The sequence below is a fragment of the Equus przewalskii genome, chromosome 25 (assembly GCF_037783145.1).
Source record: "Equus przewalskii isolate Varuska chromosome 25, EquPr2, whole genome shotgun sequence".
NCBI classification, from domain to species: Eukaryota; Metazoa; Chordata; class Mammalia; order Perissodactyla; family Equidae; genus Equus; species Equus przewalskii.
The window spans coordinates 31,819,418-31,843,342 of NC_091855.1; the positions used below are offsets into that span (position 1 = coordinate 31,819,418).

The window sequence follows — 23,925 nt, forward strand, 5'->3', positions numbered from 1 at the left end:
ACAATTTACCCCTTACTGTACTATCATTTGAATTACACTAGGAGAAGTATAGAAAAGTCTAAACTTACAGCATTTCATCTCCACAAGTGAAATAAAGCAGTGGAAAATAATTTTGAGAATGTTTATTTTTCACAATGCTTTTGAACTCATCCATTGAATCACTTTGTTTTTCTAAAACAGCTATACTAAATCAAATGAAACTTCTATCAAACATTAAGTTATTTAAATTCTTACCTCTAATATCCCAGTCAATATGGGTTATGTAACTGGTAGCGCCTTTGCATATTCCTACTCGTTTACTACTCATTACATTGTATATATCTATAAAGCTGTCATGGGATGCTACAGCAAGATATTTCCCAGAACCTATAATAGAAACATATTTGCTTGACATTTTCTACATTTAGAAACATTTTTACACTCAACAACTAGAGTTAATTTTCTTAATATTTTTGGGAGGAACTCTTAGGTGTTTCATAAGTTATAACAAGACGTGTGAAATGACAAATGGCAACATATTTTTCAAGCATATTGTAATCAACAAAATGAAATAAGTTTTTATTGTAGTGAAGTAGTTCAGTGGAAAGCAAATGTCAAAAACTATATGCAATGTAATTTTGATACACTTTGCATTTAACCAAAAAAACCCTCTAAATTTACAAAACATGGAAGTAAACCAGCATAAGTAAATTTTGCCTTAACTATAGTAATTCCTACATTACAGTAGGTTTGTCATAGGCAATGAATATGTGAAAACTGATGAAGCAAAATTAATGTAATTTCAAAAGCATTAAGAATATAATGAAGACAGTCATCCAACCCCTTTTACATTACAAGTGAGGAAACTGAAGCTCAGAGAAGTGCTTTGGCCCAAGTCACACAGAAAATTGAGAGAGAGAAATGGCACTAGGCAAGATATTTTGCCACGGATCTAATACAGGGCTTTTACTTCTCACCATGCTGTCTCTTCTAGTCAAAAAAGCAAAATTAAGAGATAAAATAATCGTTAACAAAAATTACACACTGATATATTTACTCACTGCCAGACTCAAGTAAATAATCAAATATGATTTCAGTGGAATCTTACCTGGTGAAAATCGAATATCTGAAATAATATCTTTTCTGTGGTGAAAAGAAACAAGATCCTCTAGAGTATCTGCATTTGCCATTAAGAAACTTCCATCATTGAGACCTACAGCTAAAGCTTTACCATCAGGAGAAAAACAGCAACATCTTCCACCTAAAAGAGAAACAGCATGTATCAGGTAATCTTCTTTAATTTAAAAAAAGTACGTGCTTAAAATCAAAACTACACTAAGATACCACCTTACACCTGTTAAAATGGCAAAAATATCCCAAACAAAATGTGACAAATGTTGGAGAGGTTGTGGAGAAAAAGGAACCCTCATACACTGTTGGTGAGAATGCAAACTGGTGCAGCCACTATGGAAAACAGTATGGAGATTTCTCAAAAAATTAAACATAGAAATACCTTATGACCCAGCCATCCCACTACTGGGTACCTATCCAAAGAACTTGAAATCAGCAATTCCAAAAGTCCCATGCACCCCTATGTTCACTGCAGCATTATTTACAACAGCCAAGACATGGAAGCAACCTAAATGCCCATCAACTGATGACTGGATAAAGAAGATATGGTATATATATATACAATGGAATACTACTCAGCCACAAAAGAAGATAAAATCATCCCATTCACAACAACATGGATGGACCTTGAAGGTATTATGTTAAGTGAAATAAGCCAGATAGAGAAAGACGAACTCTGTATGACTCCACTCATAGGTGGAAGTTAAACATAGAGACAAAGAGAATTGATTGGTGGTTACCAGGGGAAAGGGGGGTTGGGAGGAGGGCACAAAGGGTGAAGTGGTGCACCTACAACATGACTAACAATAATGCACAACTGAAATTTCACAATGTTGTAAACTATCATAATCTTAATAAAAAGTTAAAAAAAAACAAAAAAAGTACGTGCTTAAAGAACCTTCAATTTCAAAGGGATTCCTTATTTATTATGGCCTCAAATCAATATTAATACGGAGTCAAGGGATCCAGATAATAAAGTTTTCTACTGAAATTAGTCGTATGGAATTCTAAGCAATAATTAATACAAATCATTCCCTCTTCTGAATGTAACAAAAGTACTGATATTTACCTTAAAAGAAATTAAGTTGATGAAAAAGAACGAAAGATTTTAACTGACACAAAAAGCCAATGACATATGTGAAAAATTTCTTTTTAGGGGGTTGCCACCTTTGTAGTTTCTATCCAACAAATCAGAAATTTAAGAAAAAAGGTCATTTCTATAAAAACGCTTTCAAATTTTAAAAAAATCTGACAGGCAATTAATAGTTTGAGGTAAAAAGATCCATCCATACATGTTTCAAAACTGCACATGAAGAAATAATGACATTAATATAATTAATATTAAAAAATAAGGGTTAATGCTGCATTGGCAAACACAAAATATGGGCTTACTCTGACAGCAAGGGATGCAGCAGGCATTTTCAAATACCCTAAGGCTGGGGCCGGGCCCGTGGCTGAGTGGTTAAGTTCACATGCTCCACTTTGGCAGCCCAGGGTTTCCTCAGTTCGGCTCCTGGGCGCGGACATGGCACCACTCATCAGGGAGTGCTGAGGCGGCATCCCACATGTCACAACTAGAAGGACCCAGAACTAGAATACACAACTATGTACTGGGGAGCTTTAGGGAGAAGACGGAAACAACCAACCAATCCACCCTAAGGCTTTTGGAGTCTTGCACAGACTTCAGAGAGGGAAGATGGGGTACAGCTGTTACAGAATGAAAAATTACAGAATGAATTGAGAACAAGTAGTCATTTAATTATGAAGCACATATTGGTAATGAAGAAATTAGGGTATTATTTCTGAGATTTATAAGAGTCAAGAGATGACAATGACCTGGAGCAGAGTGGCAGCAGCAAAGGTGATGAGAAATGGTAGGATCTGGATATATTTTGAAGATAGAGCTGGCAGGACTTTGATGAATTGCAAGTGGAGTAAGGGAAAAAGATAAGTGTCAGGGCTATGCTTTTGTTTGAATGGTGATGCCATTTACTGAGATGGTACAAGTGTTTAGTTTTGTACCCATTAAGTTAAGGATGCCTATGAGAAATTCAAGTGAAGACATCAAGGAGCCAGTCTGATAATTTAATACTTCTCTGGAGCTGAAGGGAGAATAGGCTAGAGATATAAATATAGGAGACAGTAGCATACAGATAGTAGTTATAGTTAAGAAACTGGTTAAGAGCTTGTTATTAATTTATTATGTCTCACCTCCAAATCCACCCCTCTTTTTCCTGCTATGTGAGCCAGACCCTGTTAGACCTTTTTCCTTTGCCAGCTGATTTGATTTTGGCCAATAGAGGGTGCTAGAGGACCCCTGAAGGTTAAACTAAAAGGAAGGGATTTTTCTTCCTTCTGGTGTGCTGGAGCTAGTGACCAATGAGGAGGTAAGGGGTGTGGTCAGGGAGGGGATGGGGGAGTTTCTATGCCACCATAGCAGAGGATTTCCTAGATCAGTCCTCTGACCAGTTTCTTTTCCACTGGCAGGTTGTGTTCCTGTGGCACCCACACCCTTTCCAAGAGATGTGAATCTCAGCCTGGGGGAAGAGGGCAAGCGTCCATCCACTAAGTTTACTCCTTGTTCACTGTCCATTAGCCCTATGGGTGGTCACTGCTTTCTGCAGTTGCTACATCTATACACCTTAGAATGCTCTTTTACTCCTTTTAGTAGTTAACCATCATTTATTAGTTGACACTTCTTATTAAATTTTCCCTGTTCAAATTACTGGGGTGGTTTCTGTCTGCTGATTGATATAGAATTGGTATTGAAATGGTCACAGCAGACAGACCAGTAAAGATGGGATTTTTGGAATTGGTTAGTCATGCCTTTGGGCTTAAGCACAGTGCTGAGCCCTTGCCAGTGGGAAATGGGATGCCAGTAATGCAAGGTATCCATTGGCATGACAATTAATCAAGTTATCTCCTGAGGTTGATTGTAGCGAAGTATATACTGAAGTGCGTGCCCTGGGAGTCCAAGGGGCTGCTGCCCCTGATCATTACAAAAACGATGATGACACAAAGACTGTGTTGTGCAATAGATTCCACTGAGTGCACGGAGCCTTTACAGAAAGAAGCGTCAAGCTCAGGTCCTTAAACTTTCAGCACAAGTCACAGTCTGAGCAGGGAGAGCTTCTGTGGCAAACCTAAAAGAATCTTTGATGGGGCTGATATCGCTGAAAATTAAACACAAAATTTAACTGTATAGGTTGCAAATTTACAATGTCAATTGAATTCATAGCCTCACCAAGTTTCTTATGTGAAAGTTAGGGCATTTATTGGCAAGGAAGGGAACTCTGAAACTTGGAATGGGAGCATCTGGTTGGACTCAGACAAAACTGAGAATCTTAAATTTCTGTGTTATTCTGAGTCTCACCGGCCAGTGCAAATAACCTGCTCCCCTGTGTCTGAGAAGAATGACAATCTGCAGCAGATGCCTCGCAAAGGGATGCTTAACCTTCTGAAGAACTATGACAACTATTCCTCTGTTGTCACTAGACCCCTAACTTGGATCAAATCTCAACATGCTCTAGGGCAAACTTGCTCTAGGGCAAAAAGTTGGCAAACATTTTCTTAAAGGACCAAATAGTAAATATTTTCAGCTTTGCAGGCCATATGGTCTGTCTCAACTAATCAACTCTCTACTATAATGCAAAAACCAACCTAGACAATATATAAGTGAATGGGCATGACTGTGTTCCAATAAAACTTCATTTAAAATATCAGGAGCTAGGCTGGATTTGATCCAAGGGCTGACCCCTGATGTAGAGAAAGGAATCTAAAAGCTTAGGAAGGCAAGAATATTGAAGTAGATTTTTCACATGCAACCTGCACACCCACCCACCCCCCAAAAGTCTAGAAAATAGTCCCTTCACAAAAGCATTGAGAAATACGTTAATTAAGGGTAGCATCTGCATCCTTGAAAACCTCTGTGGCTATTCTCCTATGTAGGTAAGCAATGGGAAATGTTCCCATTAATATGGGCTCCTTGCTGTAGCATCACTTAATCACCAAAGACAAGGTAGATTCTTTTACCAAAAAGGGCAGCAAGGATGTACTAATAATCAGAATGTTTTGGCCTGTGAGGATTTCTGTTGGTGGCTAATTAATCAGGATATCTCCAGGAATAACAGAAAAATACCAGACGTGGTGGCTAAAAAAATCTAACTTAAATCACCAGAGTGGAGAGTCACAGATTCTCAACCAGTTTTCAGACCTAAGCCAATTCACACACTCAGACCCCCTTGACTTAAGAGGAAAGGCAGGTCCCTTTGAGGAAGGACCTTGTAGCATTGCCACAAGTATATAATGTAAATCTTCCTCCAAAGATCCATGGCCACTTATTGGAATGACTGTGACTGAGAAAAGGAAATATCCAAACTTTGAGGAATTACCAGACATAAGCTCTAGAATTGATACTAATTCTTGAGAACACAAAATGCTGCTGTTGTGCACCAGTAAAAGTGGGACCTGACGGTGATCATGTGATAGAGTTTTAGTCAAGTTTGAATCACAGTGGACCCAGGTGGTCTGTGGACCCCACCCAATTCCTGAATTTGAATAGATATGCTTAGCAACTGGTAGAATTCTCTGTGCTGGCTCCCTGACCCGTGGGGTAAGGGTCATTATGACAGGAAGAACGAAGGGAAAACCCCTGGAAATTCCTCTCTCTACTAAGACAATAAACCAGAAGCAAAACCACAAGCCTGAGAATTGCAAAAATCAGTGATACTACCAAAGACTTGAAATATGCACGGGTGAGAATGACTATCACATCATCATTTAAACTTGCCTGTTTGGTCTGTGCTGAAATCAGATGGATTTTAAATAATAACTATGGATAATAAATTTAATCAGGTATGACTCCTATTGAAGCTACTCTTCCAGTTCTTTACTAGAACAAATTAACAGAGCCCCTAGCATTTTGCATGCAGCTATTGTCCTGGTTAATGCTTTTTTTTTCCACTTCAATTTGTAAGGACCACCAGAAGCATTTGCTTTTACCTGGCATGCATCTGTGTACACCTTCAAAGCCTTGCCTCAGGGCTATTTCAACTCTCCTGTTCTTTTGCCATAATATAGTCCACAGAGATCCTGATCGTCTTGACATTCCACAAAACATCACAATGGTCCACTACATTGATGATATTATGCTGAATTGATCTGAGGAGCAGGAAGCAACAAGTACTTTAGATGCCTTAGTAAGACATAAGTGAATCAAGAGAGTGGCAGATAATCCCCACAAAAATTCAGGGACCTGCCATCTCAGTGAAGTTTCTGATTTGGAGTATGTCAAGATATTCCCTCCAAGATAAAAGACAAGCTGCTGTACCTCCCATCACCTACCACAAACAAAAGGAGAAAAATGTTTGGTAGGCCTTTTTGGAAGCAACATATACTACATTTGAATGAGCTGCTTCTACCCATCTGTCAAGTCACTTATAAGGCTTCTAGATTCCAGTGGGGACGAGAAAAAGAGAGGGCAAGGTGATTTTCCACTTGGGACTTAATGATCCAGCAGATCCAATGATACTAAAGTGTGTGTCTGTGGTAAAGAGGGATGCTTTAAAGATGGAGCCTCTGGAAAACTACCAAAGGAGAATCATACTGCAGATCTCTCAGATTTGGAAGAAAATCCATGCCCTCCTTTACAGATAACCATTTTCCTTTTGAGAAGCAGCTTCTGGTTTGCTACTAGGCCTTGTTAGAGAATAAATGCCTAATCATGGGATATTAGGTGAATATGTATCCTGAGCTTCCTATCATGAACTCAAAGTTACATGACCAATCCAGCCATAGATTACATGTGCACAACAGCAATCTATCATCAAGTGGAAATGGTATATAAAAGACTGGTATATAGGAGCCGGCCCTGTGGCTGAGTGATTAAGTTCGTGCACTCTGCTTTGGCAGTCCAGGGTTTTGCCAGTTCGGATCCTGGGTGTGGACCTAGCACTGCTCATCAAGCCATGCTGAGGTGGTGTCCCACATGCCACAACTAGAAGGACCCACAACTAAAATACACAACTATGCACTGGGGAGAAGGAGGAAAAATTTTTTAAAAAATTAAATAAAAAAAAAACTGGTATATAAAAGACTAGGTTTGAATGGATCTGAAAATTACGAGTAATTTGCATGAACACAGTTGGCCTGGAATCCTTCAATCTCAAAACTGCAGTCTTTCAGGGTTTTGCAGTTTTGTCTTACAGGATGCAGTATATGCTTTGACTCACAGACCACTATATGGTGCTGTCTACCTCACAGCCAGAATACGTGGGTCTAGAAATCAAGAGGTAGAAGTGGGAGTGTTTCTTTTGACTATTATATCTAATAACCAACTTGTACAATTTTGTTTTACATCCTCGCAACTCTGAGTTCTGCTGATTTAGTCTTAGGTCCTAAGAGCAAGGAGAATGCTTTCAGCAGGGGACATAATGTTTCCACTGAACTGAAAGATGAGACTGTCACCTGGTCATGTTGGGCTCCTCAGGCCAATGAACCAACAGGCAAAGGAAAGGATTGTTACACTTCTGGCTGGAGTGATGGATCCTGATTACGAAGGGGAAATTGAGTTACTGCTACACAATTAGGGCACAGCGGACTACATCTGGAACCCAGGGGATTCACTGGGATGCCTCTTTGTCCCTCCATGACCAATGGTAAAGCTTAATGAAAAACAACAGCAACAAGGAGAAAAAAAAGAGGCAGAGAGAGTGAGATTTCACATCCCTCAGTAATGAAGGTTTGGGTCACCCCATGAGTAAAGTAACTCCCATCACCTGAGGGTCTGGCTAAGGGCAAAGGAAGTATGGAATGCATAGTTCCATCCCCATCCAAGACAGAAAGTCAAAGATACCAACCACAGCCTATAACCAGCTACAGAAATGGACTATACATAAATGCTTGTAATGTGTATATATAAACTATTTACTTCTTCTCTCCCCTTTTTCTCCTGAATATTTTATACAGTTTGTTGGAGGTTAACTTTATAATTTACTCCTAAGGTAACAGAATATTCAGTAAGACTGTGACTGAATTGGAAAGTAATTAATATAGTCAGCAACGGATACAATGACTGTTGGGATTGTGTGTCTTTTCCCTTTGGGTAGAGGATGAGAATTTCTTCATCTGTACCAAGGGTAGCTGCATCTCTTTGGGTAAAAACTTTTTGGGTAGAACATAAACATAAGGTTAGGTCTGTGGTTATACTGAACTTCAAACGTCTGTACAAAAGATGAATATGGATGCTGATTAGACAAATAGGTTATTAATGTCTTGTTCCAAATGTACCATTCTTTGGGCCTTATAGAAGATTTTTCTCTTCTACCAGCTGACTGATCCAAGTTTTGCCAATAGAAGGTGCTGTAGAGACACTACAAGTCCAAAGCAGGAGAAAGGAACTCTCCTCCCTTCTTCCAGTACTCGATTTTACCTACAGAGGCAGGGCACTGGCATGCAGGGGGTCTGGCTGCATTCCCCACAGTGGCAGCCTCCACTGAGTCCTCTAGCAAGTTTTCCCACCAACACAGTAACGGCGCTAATGATTCAGCTGTGATTTGCAGCCTCCAGCAAGATGCCCCACCCACACAGCAGCAGTCCTCACAGTTCAACAACCTTTGCCCTGGTTAAGTTCTTCTCCAAGCAGTGGTCCTGCCATTCAGCTCTGGCCTGCAACCTCTGGCAAGCTTTTCCTTCACCCAGTGACCACTCTCACTGTTGCACTGAGGCCTGCAGCCTCTGGCAAGCTTCTTCACCACTGACAGACTGAGCGTTCAGCCAGCCACACCCTTTCCAAACAGGTCTGAGTCTCCTTTAAGTTCTTTCTTTGTTCACTCTCCCTCAGCTAAGGAAACCTAGTAGTTGCTTTCTATGGTGGCTACTGCTATAGCCTTTTCAGCAGGAAACCATGCTTTACTAGTTAACAATTCTTTTTATTAAATGTTCCCTGATCAAATGACTAGTATAGTCTCTGTCTTCTGACTGGACAGTGACTAATATAATCATCTACAGTGACGGTGTACATATGAAAAAAGGAAGGCCAGGGAGAGAACCCTGGAGCATTTCTATATGTAGAGAGCAGGAAGAAGAGGCAGGGCCAGCAAAGGGAATAGAAAAAAAGAAGCCAGTAGAGGGGGAAAAAAAAAAGACATGCATGGGTTCCAGAGTCAAGTGAAGAAAGAATTTCAAAAAAGAAGGAATGATCAATTATGTCAAAAACTACTCTGAGGTGAGTAAGGTGAGGACCAAGAGCTGACCAGAGATTAGCAGCAGGTTCAACGGACCAATAGAAATAAAAGCCTAACTGGAGTGGTTTGTGAAGCAACTGTCATGTGAAAACACAGAGAAGTGAGCCCACCATATCAAGTTCTGCTACAATGGAGAACAGAGAACCAGAAAGGTACTGAGACCAAGCATCACAGCTGCACGTTTTACTCAACCTTAGCCAGGAGTTGGGCAAAGAGCAGGTGCAAAGTTGAGTTTAAGCAAAGATTAACATAACAAACATCTTTAAAATACATAGCTGAGCTCATTAAAAACTAAGAGAAACTCCCCAGGGATTAAAAAAAAATGGTAGGAGAAAAATAGAGTAATAAGATAAAGGCACATCTGCCCTGACCGCAGAGGAGACTAGTCTTGCGCCTGGTCCTCCTGGATAAAAGTGGAATTCTTGAAAGGCTATACATTCATTGTATTCATACGGCACTGGTTTTCAAATTCTATGCCAATTTTAAGTTCCAAAATATCAGTAATACCGTTATTTCCAAATTTAAAAATAATCTGAAACATTAGTATCTTGAGGCATCCAGAGATGCCTGCAGATATACTGCAATACATTTCTTAATTGAACATACGTTATATAAATCATGTTTTATTTTCTTCTGTCAAGTTTTATGGAGAGAATAGTCAACTAAGCAAAGCTTCGACTGTGAGAGTAATTCCTAGTCTAGTTCAAAGACTTCCTGTACAAGTCGAATGTGAACACTACTAGCTTCCTAGAGCTGTCATAACAAATTACTACAAACTGGGTGACTTAAAACAACAGAAATCTATTCTCTCACAGTTCTGGAGAATAGAAGCCGGAAATCAAGGTGTTGGCAGGGCCATGACCCTCTGAAAGTTCTAGGGCAGAATCCTTTCTTGTCTCTCCCTAGCTTCTGGTGGTTGCCAGCAATCCTTGGTGCTCCTTGATTTACCTCACTTTCTGCTTCTGTCATCATATTGCATTCTCCCTGTGTCTGTGATCCTATATGTTCACATAGCCTTCTTATAAGGACACCAGGCATTAGAGATTTACAGCCCATCCTAATCCAGTATCTCCTATTAACTTGATTACATCTGGACCTATTTCCAAATAAGGTCACATGCACAGGTACTACGGGTTAGGACTTTCACATATCTTTTTGAGGGACAGAATTCAACCCACATTAGACATGATAATAATGAGTTAGGATTTCCTTCTATAAATCACAAATCTAAAGACATTGAAAACTGAAATGCTTTCTATGAAAAAAACATTAAAGCTCACTATGAATAAAAGGGCTATAGTCCCTATAAAAAATAAGTTATTCAAAAAGACATCCTCAAAGCTATCAAACAAGAGAGAGTATTATATGATGAAGGAGCGGAAATTTAGAACTGAATTGTATTTATCTTTTCATCTTACTCAGACTACTGTATAGCGTAGTCAGTAAGGGCCTTTTGGACATCTGGGAAAATCTGCACAAAATTAATTACTTTTGCAACTCAATGATAATACCATTAATCAAAAGTTTGCTTTTTAAGACTGCTTTAAAAAGAAAGATTATTTCGTTTTCAATTTTTCATGCTGAAACTTTCTTCATTTTATGAAGCATTTATTTTTTAACAACTTATCAATAATTAAAATAATGTAGTTATACATATATTTTTGTAATTTATTTTTACTTATTTATGTTTACAAATTTTGTATTTAAATATACTATTTAGCTTCACTGATTTTTACTTTTTAACTTTTCTTTTGACTTATAAATACCTTAAGATATAAAATAGATATTTAATTATACACAATTTTTTTTTTTTGCAAAAAACTTTCAAACACCTATATCATCATTTTGTTCTAGTATTACAATCATGTCTCAAAGGAAGAAGAGACTTTTTAAAAATGTGCCTGGCAGTAAAGAAAGACATCAGGAAACACAAAATCTCTTTGGAAGAACACACCTTCAATTCAGACCTGAGAGGATTCTCACAAGCAAAGAAAGCCCAAACAAGCATGACCGTACAATCCAAATTTTTAAGCACACAAGAAAATGGACCACCAGGAGGGAACAAGCAGGAAAATAACCAGAAAACCCCAGAAAGAAAAACACAGTAGAGACAGATCCCCAAAGATGTCACATAACTTGATTTCATATTCTTTATCTGATAAGTACAGTTAGAATTAAAGACATAAAAGAGGAAATCTAAAACATAAGGAATAATATGTTATAAAAAAAAGTCTAAGGCAAATTTGAAAAGAAAACAAATAGAATTTCTAAAAACGAGACTTACGAAAATTAAATACCTAATGGGTAGGTTAAACAGCACATGTGAAACAGAATTAAGAACCAGAATAATGATCTTAAGAATGCTGCACAGCAAGACAGAAAATGTGAAAAGAGCCAAGACATGGAATAAAAGTGTAGAATTAAAAAACAAAAAGCCCATTAAAAATCCAGATTTGATCATAATTAAAAGCTAAAGCCAAGGGATACAAGTTTCTAATGAGAACTTTCTACGATACCATTATACAGAAAAGGACAAAAGGCTGGCAAATATTTAGGAAATATTTACTCTACAGACACTAAAAATATGGACATTAATTCATATTGCATATTTATACTTCTGATTATTCTATAACTAGTTATCATAAAACTGAATTATTTGGTAAAATTCTCATATAATAGTCTACATTAACTATAACAGCTTATTTTTATAAAATGTTAAGCCTCAGGCCATAACACTTGTATATTCATTTGTTGAAGAAAATATTATTCTCTTACTGAATGTTTGAAAGAGATAATTGTGCTTCATAATATTTAAACCATTATGACTTCAGTAATTTTAAGTAAGTCAACCAGTATAAAATCATACATATCCCTTTGAAAATATAAAAATTCACCTGTTTTCCTCTTGAATCAATGATGACAGAAAGAAACATAACAGTGACTACAGAAGAATAAAAATATAGAATCATGACTTTTCTTTAAAACCTAATACAAAGATCTGGTCCTAGAAGGAGCCAGTAATACTGGCAGACAATTTTTCAGGACTGATACAAGAAATAAATTCACAGATTCAGGAAGCACAACAAAATCTTAAACAGAATAAATTAAAATAAACCAAACACTATGCCTGATTTTATTAAACTACAGAACTGCAAAACAAAGTAAAAGAGAACACGGGAAACCAGAGGAAGAATAGCTCTCAACCAGGAACTCCAGAAGCAGTTAAATTAGCATTCAAGAATGAAAGTAAAAAATCCAAACACCTTCAGACTAGCAGCACAGCATACCAAGGGCAGGGTGGCGGTAACAGCTCACCCTGAGGGCAATACACTTCCTATTGAGAATTTAAAACAATAATAAAACTGAATAAAAATTAGTTTGCTTTTTAAGAACTGCAATGTCAGTGATAAAACAATTCTGCTACTGATAAAACAACAGACCATCCCCACCACTCTGTTCTTAGTATGCCACTGGTTCCGACAAAAGAAACTGGGAATTTCCAACAAATCTTTATTAAAGATATCCTAAGACTGTATTTTAGGAAGAAGGAAAATGACGATAGAAAAAAAGTCTGAGATATAAGAAAAAAAGGTGAACAAAGAAATGTATAGACACATAGATAAATCTAAGTAAACACTGACTGCATAAAACAACAATGATGTCCAACTGAAGGGGGGTTAAAAAAACCCAGAGATCCTCAAAAAATTAAAAACAGAACTACCATATAATCCAGCACTTCCACTCCTGGGTATTTATCCAAAGAAAACAAAAACACTAACTGGAAAAGATATACGCACCCTCATGTTCACTGCAGCATTATTTACAATAGCCAGGACATGGAAACAACCTCAGTGTCCACTGATCAATGAATGGATAAAGAAAATCTGGTATATATAGACAATGGAATATCATTCAAATAGCTGTAAAAAAGGATGAACATGGATAGACCTAGGGGGACATTATGCTAAGTGAAATAAGTCAGTCAGAAAAAGACAAAAACCATATAACCTCACTTATATGTGAAACCTACAAAAAAAATAAAACACAACACCAAGCTCGTAGATACAGAGAACAGATTGGTGGTTGCCAGAGGAGGGAGCTGGGAATGAGTGAAATGGGTGAAAGAGGTCAAAAGATATAAACTTCCAGTCATAAAATAAATAAGTCATGGGGATATAATGTACCTCATGGTGACCATGTTAATAATACTGTATTGCATATTTGAAAGCTCCTGACAGAGTAGATCTTAAAAGTTCTCATCACAAGAAAAAAAAACTTTTGTAACTCTGTACAGTGATGGATATTAACTAGATTTATTGTGGTGATCACTGCACAATATATACAGATATTGAATCATTATATTGTATACCTGAAACTAATATAACGCTATATGTCTATTATACCTCAATTAAAAAAAAGAAAAAAATCTGATGGGTATTAATAGCAAGGATGTTCCAAATTTGGTCAGGACTTGGCCTTGTGAAGAAAAGAATATCTGCCACCGTGGTTTCTGTGTACACAGAGGTGTGACTGGTTTTGGAATCTTATGGTAACCTTTCACATTGGAAGTTCAAGTACAGAACCACTGAAATTTGGTAATTCTCTCTAGTTTTCACCAAAAAGAAGAGAATGAAAATGCTGGACATCAATAACTTTAACAAAGGGACAGTGACAGGAGTTCAAGTTTCTAGAGACTGTGATTAACTTCACATTTTTACTTAAGTGTACACGCTAAATATTTAACAGTACCCCTAGAAGAAGAGAATAGACTCCGTAACTTTTAAGTCAGCGGAAAGAAGTAAAAATAAATTAACTGATTGAATTACAAATTCATGTTACCTAACTTCAAGTTGGCCCTTATGATGGCTAGACAATCTTTTTCTTTATCCGCTGATTCCATCACATTTCTTACAGTCACAATTTCCAACTTTTTCAATCAGAGCTCCTCCTACAATATCCCCATTCTAAAAACTACCACTCCCTACGACCTTACTAAGAAATTTGAAGCTCTCTGAATATCCTTTCCGCCCTAGGTTAATAGTAACAGCCCTGCTCCAACAGTGGCACCCCTTGTCTCTCTACACTGACAGGCTAGCATCATTTGCCTCCTACAAATGTGCTCAGTTCTGTTTCATTCTCCCCCCAACTCTGCCACCCCTTTTTAAGGTAAGGCCTTCTTTTTTAGTTTCTGATTTTGAATTACACATAATCCATAATCATAAAGGGTAGAAAACTTAGCTTCTATTTTCTTCCTACATTCTTTCTTCCAACACGAGGTTGAAAACTGGCTCAGTTTGATCACAGCAGGTCCCATAAAGGAAAGACTGGGTATAATTAGTTTTTTTAATATAGCATTGTGAACAAGTGGACATAGAATAAATATTTAGTCTTTTTTATATACCTACTATTGCTTTCTTACATTTGTGAGGGTTAGAATATTATGACAACTTAATCTATATTCAAGTCTGAGAGCTCTTACCCTTTTTCAATTTCCGGACAGCTAACATACAATGACTAGGAGACAGATCCCATATTCTTAAGGTTTTATCATCACTCACAGTAGCACAGATGGGCAGATAAGGATGTGTAGCCAAACCCCACACCTCTCCTTCCATGTGTCCCTATAAAGAAAACATAGTTCAGATCAACTTAACCTAAAGATATGTGTACTCAGAAGACAACTAAAGATAACTTTGATAATATATGATAATGATTAATGGATTAATCTAATAAAAATTTTCTCTTTATGTTTGGAATACACCTTAAAACACCTCTGTAACAACTTTATCTCCACAATTACAATATAATCAGATTACTACTAAAATTAGCTTAAAATCCTAAAACATTCACTGGGTGGAGAGAACAGGAATTGGCTGCCCTGGAATGTTACTAATTGCCACACAGGAGGGACTTCCTGCATGAGAGAGTAAGAAGCTCCACAGACCTGCTCACCAGTGAAACTGTTGAAAATTATTTTTTTAAATAACTATTTAAAGTCTCTGGAAATAGTTCTAAGGAAATACAACAAATGAAGAAACATTTACTCAGGAAAATCTGCTAATTATCAAGAACAGTGAGAGTCAGCAGTATTTGAACTGAGACCCACTCCTTTCCTGCCTCTTCTCAACTCATTGACAGAGAAACTCCTCACCAGACTGATGTAACCAAGAACACAGGGCTCTCTCTCTCTCTCTCCCTCCAGCCAGTAGTTAGAGGGCTATCTTCTCAAAAGGGGCAGGTGTCTGCATTTCTCATCCTGCCGTAAGCTACCTGCTAATGAGGCTAAATTCTTGGTGAGTGCTGCTGAGAGGTGGGAGCTCCCTTCTTTTGCCCGCCCCCTGTGCCTAAATGGGGGCTCTACCTTGGGTGCAGGGCCACTAAGAATACAGGGGCCTCAGCGTCAACCCAGTAAGACCTGAAGCTTCTGCTCCCTTCCCTCTCCAGTATTAAGCATCTACAGCAAGGGACACTCCAAAAGAAGCGCTCCATTGTCCTCACCCTCAACACCAGAGACTTTGATCAGAGATTTTGCCTGGAGGGAGAAGCAAGCCATAAAACAGCTCTTAATCTCTTCTCATAGGAACTGACCTTATTTACTGACTGCACAGTGTGGAAAAGTTCAAATCTAAAGGTACTCTCAGAAACACTAGAGGTTGTGATGAAAGCTAACTGGGAGGCGACTGATAGAATCATCGGACATAAAGGCTAAAGTCAAGGCCAGCTAGTTTGTCCAAGAGAACCAGGGAAATCTCAAAGGCAGTTGAGAGAAGACTGCTTAAAGTCAGAACAAATCTCCAACACTACCCTAGGGAACTGCTGCTTTTAAGGAGACTGAATTTAATTGGTTTAGTGGAGCAATTTATGCTTCAGGGAAATGTTGAAAACAATAGAGCAATCAGCCATCCATCAACAGAGTTTAACAGTTGGGTGTGGTCAGAGAAAGAGAGTATCAAAGAGGAGAGAACTCTTCACAAATCATTTCTTTAAGCCAGTATTACCATGATGATAAAATCAGACAGATGTCACCAGAAAACTACAGACCAATATCCCTTATAAATATGGGTACTAAAATCCTCAACAAAATACTAGCAACTGATTCCAACAACATATAGAAAGAATTATACACCACAACCAAGTGGGATTTATCCCAGGAATGCAAGGTTGGTTTAAAATCTGAAAACCAATTAATGTAATACACCAGATCAATAGAACAAAAAACAAAACAAAATGATCTTCTCAATAGACAGAGAAAAGGCATTTGACAAATGAAAGTCTTTCATGATAAAAACATGCAACAAACTAGGAATAAAAGAGTAATTGAGGAATGTGGATAAAGGGCATCTATGAACAATTCACAGTTAGTATTATACTTAATGGTGAGAGATTGGATGCTGCCTTCCTAAAATTAGGAACAAGCCAAGGATGTCTGCTCTCACCACTTCTCTTCAACATTGTATTGGAGGTTCCAGACAGTATAATTACACAAGAAAAAGAACTAACGGCATCCAGATTGGAAAGGGAGAAGTAAAACTATCTCTACTTGCAGAAGACTTGATCTTACATATAGAAAATGCTAAAAAATCCACTAAAAAATTATTAGAACTAATAAATGAGGTCAGTTATTTTAACAAATAACTGAGACTTGTACACTGTAAAATAATAAAATACTGTTGAAAAACGTTAAAGAAGGTCTAAATAAATGGCAAGATCCCATGTTCAAGGATCCAAAGCCTTAATATTGTTAAGAGGCACTACTCCCAAAACTGATCCATAGAATTCTGCTACTACAAACACTGTTGTAGATTTTTTTGGGGTGTATACATATATGTACTTCCATTGTGTACATACATTCCCACACTTTTAATTACTATAGTTTTATATTATCTTTACTTCTAGCATGGAGAGTTTCTCAAAAATTTGATTATTTTTGAATATTTTCCCTTTTAGATGATTTTTTAAAAATCTTTCCAGAATTTGTGAAAAATCTTATTAAAGCCTGGATTACGATCATATTGAATTTATAATATATTTAGTTCTTTTATGTCTTTAGTAAAATTTTACAGTTTTCTTAACACGTCTTGCATATTTTTAGCTATACAGGCATACCTTGTTTTATTGTGCTTTGCCTTATTGCACTTTGCAGATACTGTTTTTTTGGTTTTTTTAAGATTGGCACCTGAGCTAATCTTTAATTAATTAAATTAATTTAGTTAATCTTGAATTAAGATTGGCATCTGTTGCCAATCTTTTTTTTTTCCCTTCTTCTTCTTCTCTCCAAATCCCGCCCCTGGAACATAGGTCCTTCTGGCTCTGCTATGTGGGATGCTGCCTAAGCATGGCTTGAGGAGCAATGCTAGGTCTGTGCCCAGGATCCAAACCAGGGAAACCCTGGGCTGCTGAAGCAAAGCATGCGAACTTAACCACTTGGCCATGGGGCTGGCCCCTGATACTGTATTTTTTAAAAGTTGAAGGTTTGTGGCAATCTTGTGTCAAGCAAGTCTATTGGTGCAATTTTTCCAACAGTATTTGCTCATTTCATGTCTCTGTGTCACTTTTTGGTAATGCTCGCAACATTTCAAACTTTTTCATTATTCTTCTATTTTTAATAATGCTCTGTTATCAGTGATCTTTGATGTTATTACTGTAATTGTTTGGAGGTGCCACAAACTGCATCCATATAAGACATTGAACTTAACCAATAAACGTGTGTGTTCTGATGCTCCAACCAGCAGTTCCCCTGTCTCTCCCCTTCTCTTTGGGGCTGGGTCTCCCTATTCCCTGAGACACAACCATATTGAAATTAAGCCAATTAACAACCCTACAATGGCCTCTAAGTGTTCAAGTGAAAGGAAGAGTCACATATCTCTCTTTAAATCAAAAGCTAGAAATAATTAAGCTTAATGAGGAAGGCATATCAAAAACCAAGATAGGCAAAAAGCTAGGCCTCTTGCACCAAATAGCCAAGTTGTGAAAGCAAAGGAAAAGTTCTTGAAGGAAATGAAAAGTGCCACTCCAGTGAACACATGAGTGATAAGAAAGCCAAACAGCCTTATTGTTGATACGGATAAAGTTTCAGTGGTCTGGATAGAAAACCAGCCACAACATTCCCTTAAGTCTAAAACTAATCCAGAGCAAGGCCCTAACTCTCTTCAATTCTATGAAGACTGAGAGAGGGGAGGAAGCTGCAGAATAAAAGTTTGAAGTTAGCAGAGGTTGGTTCCTGACATTTAAGGAAAGAAGCCATCTGCATAACATAAAAGGGCAAGGGGAAGCAGCAAGTGCTGATGTAGAAGCTGAAGCAAGTTATCCCAAAGATCTAGCTAAGATAATTCATGAAGGTGGCTAACTAAACAACAGATTTCCAATGTAGATGAAACAGCTTTATACTGGGAAAAGATGCCATCTAGGACTCTTATAGCTAGAAAAGAGAAGTCAATGCCTGGCTTCAAAGCTTCAAAGGACAGGATGACTCTCTTATTAGGGTGTAGCACAGCTGGTGACTTTAAGTGGAAGCCAATGGTCATTTACAATTCTGAAAATCCTAGAGCCCTTAAGAATTCTGCTACTACTCATTCTGTGCTCTATAAATGGAACAACAAAGGCTGGATGACAGCACATCTGTTTACAACATGGTTTACTGAATATTTTAAGCCCACTGTTGAGACCTCCTGCTCAGAAAAAGGATTCCTTTCAAAATACGACTGCTCATCAACAATGCACCTGGTCACCCAACAGCTCTGATGGAGATGTACAAGGAAAGTAATATTGTTTTCATGCCCGCTAACACAACACCCATTCTTCAGCCCATGGATCAAGGAGGGATTTTGACTCTCAAGTCTCATTATTTAAGACATACATTTCTTAAGTCTATAGCTTTCATAGGTAGTGAGTGATTCCTCTGATGGACTTGGGCACAGTAAATTGAAAACCTTCTGAAAAGGATTCACTATTCTAGATGCCATTAAGAGCATTCGCAATTCATGGAAAGAGGTCAAAATATCAACATTAACAAGAGTGTGATTCCAAACCACATGGATGACTTCGAGGGGTTCAAGACTTGAGTAACGAAGTAACTGCAGATGTGGAAATAGCAAGAGAACTAGAATCAGAAGTGGAGCCTGAAGATGCAACAGCAATCTTATGATAAAACTTTAATTGAAGAGGAGTTGTTTCTTATGGATGAGCAAAGTGGTTTCCTGAGATGGAATCTAACCCCGGTCAAGACGCTGTGAAGACTGTTGAAATGACAACAAAGGATTTAGAATATTAAGTAAACTTAGTTGATAAAGAGGTGGGTTTGAGAGGATTGACTCCAATTTTGAAAGAAGTTCCACTGTGGATAAAATGCTATTCAAACTGCATCACATGCTACAGAGAAATTGTTCGTGAAAGGAAGAGTCAATCAATGTGACAAACTTCACTTCTGCCTTGCTTTAAAAAATTGCCACAGCCACCCCAACCTTCAGCAACTACCACCTTGATCAGTTAGCAACCATCAACATCGAGGCAAGACCCTCCATCAGCAAAAAGATTACAACTCGCTAAAGGCTCAGACGATGGTTAGCTTTTGTTTTTTACTACTGAGGAAGACTGGCCCTGAGCTAACCTCTGTGGCCAGTCTTCCTCTATTTTGTATGTGGGTCACCACCACAGCATGGCTGACAAGTAGTGTAGGTCTGTGCCTGGGAACTGAACCCAGGCTGCCAAAGTGGAGTGCACCAAATGTAACTACTAGGCCACAGGGCTGGCCTCTGGTTAGCATTTTTCAGTAATCAAGTATTTTTAAATTAGGTATGTACATGGGGCCAGACCAGTGGCACAGCAGTTAAGTTCGCACATTCCACTCTGGCAGTGCAGGGTTCGCCAGTTCGGATCCTGGGTGCGGATATGGTACTGCTTGGCAACCCATGCTGTGGTAGGCATCCCACATATAAAGTAGAGGAAGATGGGCACAGATGTTAGCTCAGGGCTAGTCTTCCTCACCAAAAAGAGGAGGATTGGCATCACATGTTAGCGCAGGGCTAATCTTCCTCCAAAAAAAAAAATTAGGTATGTACATCATTTTTTTGGACATAATGCTATTATACATTTAACAGACTATAGTGTAAACATAACTTTTATATGCACCAGGAAACCAAAAAATTGTGTGACTTGTTTCATTGCGATATTTGCTTTATTGTGGTGGTCTGAAACCGAACCCACAGTATCTGCAAAGTATGCCTGTTTTTATTCTTGGTTATTGCAGTTTTCTTTGTACTATTTTTGTGTCATATTTTGTAACTGATTTGCTGATATTTAGAAATACTGTTGATTTTTATATGTTGACTTTGCATCTACTCACTTTACAGGACTCCTTAATTAGTTCTACTAATCTTTCAAATTATTCTCTTGAACATTCAAGACATAGGGCTATAATATCCTCAAATACTGAGTGTTTGTCCATTTGTTTCCAATACTTACACCTTTTATTGTTTTGTTTTACTGGATTAGCTAAGACCTCGCACACAGTGTTGGACAATAACAGTGAGACCTGGTATCCTTGCTTTGTTCCTGATGTTTAGGAAACAGTAGATATTTGAAAGCTTAAACTCCATAATAAATATAAAAAATAATAGGATGTCATTTATGACTTCGAAATATTTTCTTAAAATTACAAAACTGTTTTTGAATAATTCTATGGATTCCTCTGCAAAAGTGCACTTGTGTTAATATTTTCCAAGAGATCATAAACATGTTTAACACTATGACTCCATCATCTTTTTACTTCAAAGGCATATTATATGACTGAAATTAAAGAGTAAGACACCAAAGTCTGACAGTTAATTTAATATAAAATGTTTCGTTATTTGCTTATAAATTTTCCTTGGCACATTAGGGTATTATACTACCATTAAAGCATGTCCAATGTTCTCATCTACATGTGCTCTCTGGAGTCTTAACAGGAGTGAAGTGGGGACTGGAGAAGAAATAAGTCTGTATTAAGAAAGAACGTAATTCTTTTTCAGGGTAAAAGGCATATTCAACATTGGTGTTACTACCTAGAGTTGCATGGGGACAATTTTTCATTAGTGGAGATTCTATCTCACTTGCTATGTTTTATAGTATTGACTTATTTCTCCTCTTACTTTTCAGAAAAACATAATATCTGTAGGAAATGTACATCTAAAAAATTAATACAGCATTCCTGATGTTAAGGATCAGCTAATCCTGCTGTTTCATTTTATATTTCTACCACACAAATTTTTACTTTTATGGATTTTTGTTTTATTATTAATATATTTTCACTGATAAATGTTTTCACAGTAAAATTTTAGCATACATTTGTTTTTTATTTTTCTAAGTTAGAAACTTGGGTTTCACAGAAAAACAACTCCCTTACATTCAACAAATATACTTCAAAGAAATAAAATTAAATATTAAATAAATGGACTGTGTTAAATTAACTACATCTGTCTTTTTCTTTCCACTCGTTTTTTATTTTGTGATAAGAAATTACTTGAATTGTTGACAATAATTCCACATGATAACACGCATATTTATTTACTGATGTCTACTCATTTAGCTATAATTAAATTTACATTTTTTGGTATATACTAACATCAACAAATATTTCCCTAACATCATTTTTCACCACTGCCAACTTTTGGCTCTTATGTATTGAATCAGTCATATTAACACATTAACATTTAAAATTACCTGGACCAGAAGTGTTACTGGGCCACTTTTATCCACTTCTAATATTTCACCATTCTTTGTGCCAACTAAAATATGACCATGTCCTAATGATATGGCACGTATAGATGGGTTATCTTCCAAGAGAAGACCTGAAATGTTAAGTGGAGATTTTCTTTAGGTATGAAGTTACTATAATACAAGGATGTATATATTGCCAATGATGTTATTTTGACAATGAAAATCACACTACAAGGTTGCTTTCTCCTATATTTTAAGTATTCTAATAAAAGCATGCCTTTCCCCCAATCGTTCAATTTACTAATCTCAAAAGTAAGCACCATTTATATACTACGATTCTATGATTCTGTATTATCCCAGATCCCCTGCTACCATTCTGACAACTGTTTCTTTTCCTCTTAGATGTGCCCCTCCTCATCTACCTCCTGTGCCTCTTAGAGCACATACAATATTCTGGTTGGAAATTTTAATTCAACTTACGATTAATTCATTTATGTCTACTGTGTCCTAGGCAGGCTTCCAAGATATATTGGTAAACATGACAGAGCCAGCTCTTGACCTCACAGGGCATACAATGAGAAAAAAAACCCTGTGTGAGGAGCATATGCAAGAGAATTTAACCTTTTTCAGGGGGAGGGGAGTGGAAGGAATCATCCTAGAAGAAATAACATTTGAGATCTGAAAAATGAATATATGGTCAGGTAACTGGAGAGGTCAGGAGGGAGGAGGAAAGGTAAATTCTAGGCAAAAGTAATAGCAGATAGAAAGGCCTGGAGGTCAGAGTATGATGCAGCGCCTTAATGCACCGAGAGAAAGGGGAAGGGGAGAACGGCCTGCAAGGCTAGAGAGGCAGGGTCAACAAAACACCAAGTTTGATGATAAATTCCTGACTGGTGCTAAATGTGATTTTCTTTGGAAAATTAAAAATGTTAAGAATTAACATTAGTAATCTTGTACTTGGTTAATATTTTACCATGTATACCACAGAAAATAGATTTTGAAAGGGCAGCAATGATTCTGGCACCCAACTAAGTGGCTTCCCCCATTTAACTCTGATGCCTGTCTAGTAAAGAAGGAAAAATGCATTCCGTGTGTTCCACCTCAGTGACCACACATGTTAATGAGGAATTAATCTTTTTTCCTACAAAGTAAATTAAATCTCAAACCACCTTTAGACCCTGGGGCCAAAGCAGCTCTTTTTATAGCATAGGTCTTGAGACATCTTTCAAAGGAGTCATCCCAAAGAGCTACCACACCATCTTTTCCTCCAGTTACAAATCCCTATGAAAGTAAAAGATTCAAGTTAATAAAGATTTAGATATTTAAAAAAATAATAACCGTCTTTATATTGAAAAACTCTAGAACAAAGAACATTCATAGCCAAAAGTTACAGCTCATAAAGAACAAGAGTTATCCTAAGAATTCAATGTTTTTTTAAACATCAACATGGAGTCTGCAAAAATATTTACACTGACACTAAACATTCTACTTTTAGGATAGGACTTTAAAAACACAATTTGTAATTTGGAACCATAAAATAGCTCTACCACTTTCAGCAAGTTAAATATATTCTCCTGGAGGTTTCATAATCCCACCCTTTAAAAAGAGAGGATAGAGCCCTAGCGGTTAAAGTTTGGCGCACTCTGCTTCGGTAGCCCAGGTTTGGTTCCCAAGCACGGAACCACACCGGTCGTCTGCCAGTAGCCATGCTGTGGTGGCAGCTCACATAGAAGAACTAGAAGGACTTACAACTAGAATAATAATATGTACTGGGGCTTTAGGGAGGGGGGCAAAAAAAAAAGAGGAAGATTGGCCACAGATATTAGCTTAGGGCAAATCTTTTCCAGCAAAAGAAAAAAGAAAAAAAAAAAAAAGAGAG

General features: G+C 37.5%; 1 protein-coding gene across 11 annotated transcripts in view; it reads right to left on the reverse strand.

Moving 5' to 3' along the window:
• The window catches only part of EML5 (EMAP like 5), a 140,252-nt gene that overhangs the window by 41,060 nt on the left and 75,267 nt on the right, over positions 1 to 23,925 (reverse strand). For all 11 annotated transcript variants that reach the window (XR_011532889.1, XR_011532890.1, XR_011532888.1 and 8 more), the window contains exons 19-23: positions 23,216 to 23,327; positions 22,050 to 22,177; positions 14,833 to 14,974; positions 1,088 to 1,240; positions 235 to 366 (exon numbers count right to left, since the gene is read on the reverse strand). Coding sequence is in view for 3 of the 11 variants with exons in the window: in XM_070593562.1 (XP_070449663.1) it covers positions 235 to 366; positions 1,088 to 1,240; positions 14,833 to 14,974; positions 22,050 to 22,177; positions 23,216 to 23,327 (667 nt within the window). In the remaining 8 variants the exon portion in view is untranslated. The remainder of the gene's footprint in view (positions 1 to 234; positions 367 to 1,087; positions 1,241 to 14,832; positions 14,975 to 22,049; positions 22,178 to 23,215; positions 23,328 to 23,925) is intronic.